The sequence below is a fragment of the Colossoma macropomum genome, unplaced genomic scaffold (assembly GCF_904425465.1).
Source record: "Colossoma macropomum unplaced genomic scaffold, Colossoma_macropomum, whole genome shotgun sequence".
NCBI classification, from domain to species: domain Eukaryota; kingdom Metazoa; phylum Chordata; class Actinopteri; order Characiformes; family Serrasalmidae; genus Colossoma; species Colossoma macropomum.
Window position 1 is genome coordinate 23189847 of NW_023494798.1, and position 6651 is coordinate 23196497.

At 38.8% G+C, this 6651-nt stretch overlaps 1 protein-coding gene across 2 annotated transcripts; it reads right to left on the reverse strand.

Moving 5' to 3' along the window:
* Positions 1–2302: 2302 nt before the first annotated feature.
* Positions 2303–6543, reverse strand: irf8 (interferon regulatory factor 8). 2 transcript variants are annotated; one of them, XM_036585563.1, is made up of 9 exons: positions 6411–6543; positions 6133–6300; positions 5328–5511; positions 5059–5153; positions 4819–4927; positions 4254–4301; positions 3564–3950; positions 3339–3454; positions 2303–2922 (listed from the first exon to the last, which is right to left on the reverse strand). In XM_036585563.1, the coding sequence occupies exons 2-9, from the start codon at positions 6298–6300 to the stop codon at positions 2734–2736; spliced, it is 1296 nt and encodes a 431-aa protein (XP_036441456.1). In that variant the 5' UTR covers positions 6411–6543; the 3' UTR covers positions 2303–2733. The 2 variants fall into 2 exon arrangements, with proteins under 2 accessions (XP_036441456.1, XP_036441455.1); XM_036585562.1 differs by having other exon boundaries at positions 5059–5156.
* Between the last annotated feature and the right edge of the window lie 108 nt (positions 6544–6651).

Genomic DNA, 6651 nt, shown 5'->3' on the forward strand with positions numbered 1-6651 from the left:
AAAGACATAGAAATTAGAAAAATGCCATATTTAAGTTCCCTGTAGAGGAAGTGTTAACTTATTTTCACTGAGAAAATCAACAAAACATGTAATTTGACCAGGGGTGTTCAGACTTTTGTATATGACTGTACATCAGCTATAACTCTTATCATTATATCAACTCAGTATATCCAAATTCAGATACAAAAAGGATGTACAGCATTTAGGAATGAAACTCCTCACTATATAATAAGTACACATAAACATAAATACAATAAAATATAAGATTTGTTTGTTTGAAACTTTACAGTACACTCTAGCCAATGCATGGTCTTATTAAATTCCATCCACAGCACACCTGATGTAATTTAATGAAGTATTGATTAGATAAACTAGGTACTGGATGGAACTGAAAATACTGAACTTCCAAAGGGAGCGCTTTGGAAATGGTTATATAGTTTGGAAATGGTTATTTGAACAAATAAACATTTACTGTTCAGATAAATGGCATCACAAATCATTTTCACTGTATTGTGTATAGTGAAATAAGAGCTTCTAAGTTGAAAACTAGTTCTAGTTCTTAGTAAGGAATAGAACAATACACCATTTTCACATTTCACCCAGATAAAAAGCTTCAACTCAGGTTTCATATTGTGTCAGAATTTTGACTTCCATTGTATAGAGAGACTGGGATTCCATCTCACATGACCTTTTTTTTTTAATAGCACTAAATGGCCAGACTGCTATAGATTGTGTGGTCTTGTCTTTATCAGCTAGCCCAGAGAAGCTGTCTTTTGAAATGAGAAGCAACATATCTAAATCTAGAGCAACACTGTCGTATGGGTAATTATTTTACTCATCTATTTTTTGTGAATAAACATTTCCGTGTTTGTCCCACAGAAATCAGATGCAAAAAATAAATAAATAAATAAATAATGAATCTAACTTTCCAGGACCATCTTTTAAAGCAAAGCTTTCATGGTCACTTTGCCATGTGTTCAGTCCACATGGACACAAATTTCTCAAGATTAAATTTTATACTGTTCACTGGATGAGTTGTCCCCCTTTTTTAGATATGCCAGTTTTTAGAATATTTCCTATTGTAAGTCCAAGTGGGCTTAAAGGGTATGTGGGTTTATTGGGTGATAAATTAACATTTATCATTCATCAGTTTCAGATGAGATTACTTGTCCTCTGTCATCACGTGTGTTGCCAGTCTTATGAGCCTCCGTTTTGGGTACTTTGTAGAAATCCCCTTTGCTCATCTAACCTTCTCTTTTCATGTTCCAAAGAAACGCAGGACTGTAAAGCTTTCACCCACGCATTTATTGTACTCTGTCTCTCCGTCTCTCTCAGATAACCCCAACCTTTTCATCAAAGCACCATGAACCCCGTAAGAGGAACAGAGAGTGAGAGAGCATGTGTATGTGTGCGTGTGTGTTTGTGTGTGTGCTCGCTGGAGTGAGATACCTATTTTCCTCTGCTTCATCAGCCTATCATGGGAAACATGAATCAACTTAAGAGGAAATACAGATAACAATGAGGACAGGTAATAAAATATTGTGTACTGCACACTTCACAGACTTTAAGCTCCAGCTTACAGTGGTGAACTGCTCTTCTTCTAATATTCAGTAATCTACTCAGTCATTATGCAAGCCTTAGGCCTCCACTGAAGTGTGATGGGATTCCATTCCTCTTCTTGTCCTGTTAGCCCTGTTAGAGTATGTGTCAGCAGAGCAGAGAGAAAGTGAAATGGGGATGTATACAGTGCGTCATCAACAGGGATCACTATATCCAAGGAGTCTCCCTCCCTTTCTTTCTCTTCCTTCTTTCACTCTTTTCCCCTGACTACCCCCTGACTGGCTCCGTCTTCCTTCCCTATTTCTCTGGAAATACATACATACAGAGGTAGATCTGTAAAGAACTGTGCCATGCATTACTATTATTATTGTTATTATTAATAATAATAGTTTTATATTACTTACATAAATACTACTACTACTACGACTGATAATAATAATAATATTTTCTAATATCAGATATGCAGTCTGCATTACTGTTGGCACAACGAAACCTTGATTTTTGAACTGTAACTATTACACAATGATGTACAAAGAACATTAAATGAAATTCTGCTACTTTTCACCATTGTTAGAATATTATTATTATTAATAGTAGTGGTTGTACTAGTGGTGGTGTTGCTGATGCTGGTGTTAGTATTATTATTGTATTTAATAGCTTCTTAAATTGTATTAATTAATTAATTAATTGTTATTTGGTAAACCTAAAAAAAAACAAAAAAACAATGAGTACATACTACTTACAAAAATGTTTATTTAAAGAGCGTTAATACAAAAACTTGGGATAGTAAAACCTATCTACTTACTGGCTTACAATAGACATGCACACAACTGACCTGCTGTTTGAAAAAAAAGGTGGTACAGCAAAAATGCAATTCCACAAATATCTTGCAAGAATTTTTGTCAAACAAAAGTTTTAGGACTGTGAAATACATTTTCAATATACAGTTTCCCTGAGAACATTTTTTTAGAATGTTTTGTCAACTACTTTCCCTAGCCCTGAGAGAACATGATGCTACATGTAGCTTTATCTAACTGCGTGCCTTTGTGCTAATGCTTCTTGCTGTCATGTTTTATAGACATGCTGTACAGTATTGTATAAGTCTCTTGTGTTACATTTTTTGAGTCAGTTTGCAAAGTTCCTCTTGATTTGAGCTGATGTCAGAGCTGTGTTTCAGGCAGTGATGGGCAGATTGTCCCGGTAGCAGGGTGCCCGTTGGGAAGGATAGTTGCACAGGTCCTGGTAAATGCGAGCCATCTGGTCACTTGCTATCTCATCCGAGATCTCCAGGTTGCCACCGCTGTACTGAGTCTTCCTGGCTGTCACTGCCTCTAACAGCTGCTGGCAGTTTACTGCTGTGATCTATTCATAAAGAAAATGCTGCGTTTATACACAGTCTGATGTACAGGGTGCTGAAGAGGATGTTAAAATACCCATTCAGAAGTCACACAACAGTCAGCTTCAGGAACTTTGGAACTTTTCCAAAAGAAAACGGTTTATCTGTTAACCCCTTGAATCCTAAGAACCTGTTTGTGGGCCTACACTTTAGTTCTTCAGTCTCATAACTTATATATCAGTTTCCTAGTAAGTACAGAATCATTCATATTAGCTACTGAAAATAAAGGTTAACTTAAAGTTTATTATTCAGTTGACAATCTTGAGGCATATTATCCAGAAACTTCAATGGAGTTTAAATAATTAAATATCATTAGATAATCATTAATACAACTGGACAAACATATTTAAGTGGGGTAGAAGGGAAATATTCACATTCTTACCTGAACAATGATTAACTTGCTCTTGGCTGTGCTGAAGTCACTGAACTCCTCTCCAAAACACAGAGAGACAGTGGGGTCTGGGGCCGGGTACTGATTATCCTGATACAGCTGGAGGGCTGAGGACGATAGAGATCCAGGGAACACTTAGACCTTCAAGTGACCATAACTCTGTGAGCCAATCCAGGCTGAACATCTTTAGCACTGACAGATCAGATCTGATCTTACCTTGAAAAAACCTGCCAGTATCAAAGATCTTGACCACAGCGTCTCTCTCCAGCTTGCTGGGACTGGGGCTATACTGGTGGTCCTGCCCACTCCAGAATACTCTGCTCTGGCACAGGCGCTTGATGAAGATGCCTTCGCGGTTGGCCCGCAGCAGCACACCGCGCTCCAGGTGCCCGAAGAGTTTACGAGTGACATGCCGCTGGCGCTCATGCTCGATGAGCTCCACGGGTGGGAAGCGCACATTCTGGAGGCTGTCTGGGCCATACAGCATCGGGTTGGCCACAGGAGAATTGCTTGGAGAGATCCGGCAGCCCTCTGGGTGAGTGGTCAGGGTGCTGTTCATTAGCTTTCCCCCATAGTAGAAAGAGATCATCATCTGAGAGAAACCTGGAGAGACAAAGAGAAAACTGGATTTTATTACTATGTTTAACCCATCAACACAGTCTCATAACAACACAACTTACATAGGAGTTACTGAACAATATACTAGTTATTAAATAAGAATTTAAGAGGATTAATACAACACAGCTGTAATAGTTGTCTTGGTATGTGCTAATTGTGTAAACAAGTCAACAAAGACACTGAAAGAAACAAAAGAAACATAAAAGAGTCCGCCTACACATGCTTTTGTTGGCTTATGAAAATGAATCATCTATGAAAATAACAAGCAAGAGAACAGGCACCACCTACCAGCATTAAATGTGTTTATTGGTGAAGGATCCGGAAGCATAGGGAGAACTGTATGTTAAAAAAGGAGAAGAAAAAAAACATATATTAGATTTCCACTTTGCACATTTATGGCACAGGAGTAAACAAACAAACAAAAAACAAAAAGGTGACCCTTCACACGAATAATTCTGAGTAACAAAACCTTATTCAGCTCTTCTAGCTAATACTCATGGGACTAACAAAGATAGAAGCCAAGTCAGCAACGTTCTAACGGAAATTAGCCAATCTGCCCTCCTCAGCATGCAAAGCTGAGCACAAAAGCATTTTTAGCTCACATACATGCAGTCTCATAACATGGCTTTTGCACATTATTATAATGAAACTGCATGCCAGCAGCACTCTTACAGATCCAACTAAGAAATTAAAGCAGACAAACTTAAATCTGTGCATTAATTGTTATCAGAAAGGGTTTTTTTTCCTGTTTCCTTTGAACTGATAGAGATGATGGTCCTTTGTTCCTGTTTTCCCACGAACAGTGCATACATGTCTCAGTATGGGTGTGTTGGTCAGAGTAAAATAGTCTTACCGTTGTGTGGACCCTGGTGCCACCACTCTTGCGCTGGCTGCACTTTGCTGTTCTCAACCATAGGAGAATGGCTCCTATCGATAATGTCAATGTATTCATCGTTTGATGGCTGCAAGAAAAAGGGCAATTTTTGTGCTCAGTGCTTGTACAATATAGTTAAAACCTTAAGATTTTACAGTGTTGGTTAAGGCTGATGACTGAACATATAACAAAACAGATTAGCTGGAATAAAGAGCTCACCTCTTTGATGAATTGGTCAAGCAGATTTGGACTGCACTCCATCTCAGCTCCATCGGGTGGGCAGCTCATGTTCAAGGCAGTGGTGGTGCTTTTACCTACTGAAGAAAAAAAATGGTCATTTCATCTTTGTTAAAGAAATGCCATGTGAAAAGTACAGCAATTAGTTCTCTACTTTTGTGATTCGGCTTAGGGTAAATCAATGCATTCTGTGAAGAAACAGTATAATTCTGGGCATTGGAAATACTGAGAAGTTACAAACACACACTCACGCTTCTGCTCCTCCTCGGGGACAATCCTATACACCTTGTATGGCTCTGAGATGTCCAGCTGCGAGCGGTCAGTTACCTCCTCAAAATCTGGACTCTTGTTAAGGGCGCATCGCAGCCTGGTCTTCCAAGTCGCTGGTTCAGCTTTGTCTCCTTCTTTAAACTTACCCTTAAACACTGCCCAAGCCTAGAGGACACAGTATATTATACATGGTCATGATCATATTATCATATTATTATTAATGTTACAATCATTCAACATGGAATACTGTAGCTGAAATGAAATGCTCAAATATTCACTCCAACGAAATCATCTGCAGGCCACTGGCATACACACACAATCCAGTGTGAGTCTAAATATAACATGCAGCTTTGCCCACAGCATATAAACTGACTTTGTAATAAAAATATTGTAGAATGTCAATGCAATAATAATAATAATAATAATAGTAATAGTAAAATAATAATGATAATAATAATAATTATTATTATTAAGGTAATATTATTTTACTCATTAAATATTACTAATGAAGAATTACAGATTTCTCCATGCTTACATTTAAAACTACTGCAGTTTCACTTTTGCCTTTATTTTTTAACTACGAAATCCAAGTCCAGTTTTTAGCTGTAGTGTCCGAACACGCCATCAGATGGCACAACTGTGCTCTTTCTTCAGCAGCTTTTTCGAGCGCGTCTACGCTACTTTTCATAAGATATGAATAGATGCGTAAATACGGTTCAACGCAAATGCACATTTTTATTTCCCTTTTTTTGTGAATCAAATCTGGTCATAAACACAGATGCCTACTTTAAAAATGGACGCATCCACTTCTTGGTTGTAGTCCTGTTTTCCTGCGTGTTTCCACGGGATACGGAACATGGTGTGATTCTCATCCTCCCACAGCAGCCCCGCGTAAATATTACTGTTGATTTGCTCGATCAGCCACTGTTTCAGTCTGCGCCCTCCGGGATTCATCTTAAAAGCAGCACATTCGACACGTTATGTTTTTCGTAGTCTAACTCATCACTCTTAACTTTTGTTCAACTTCAGCTTTTTTAACACTACATTCATGCTCGGCTACTCACCTCGGTCCTGCTGATGTTGTGGTCTCTGTTGCTGCTGCTGAGCACTTCCGCGCGGAGTTCTGACAAGTGGATTTTGATCGCTAGCCGCTCTCTCTGATTTATTACAGAGGCAAGTCTTTCAGTTCATTTTGTGTGAATGGAGCCTGTGGTCACACCCCCCAGCGCCCACGCATCCAATCAAAACACGCCCACTGCTGTGACGCCTCCAGTCCGGAAAACTTCTTCGAAGCGGTGGCATTTA

Bases quoted from the DNA above. Each gene is read 5' to 3' on its own strand.
- irf8 (XM_036585562.1), bottom strand. From the start codon at position 6,300: ATGAATCCCGGAGGGCGCAGACTGAAACAGTGGCTGATCGAGCAAATC. The intron at 5,157-5,327 runs GTGAGTGTGTGT...TTTTTTCTTCAG, and splicing joins CCCCGAGGAGGAGCAGAAGC to TAGGTAAAAGCACCACCACT. The intron at 4,928-5,058 runs GTGAGCTCTTTA...TTTTTCTTGCAG, and splicing joins TTGACCAATTCATCAAAGAG to CCATCAAACGATGAATACAT.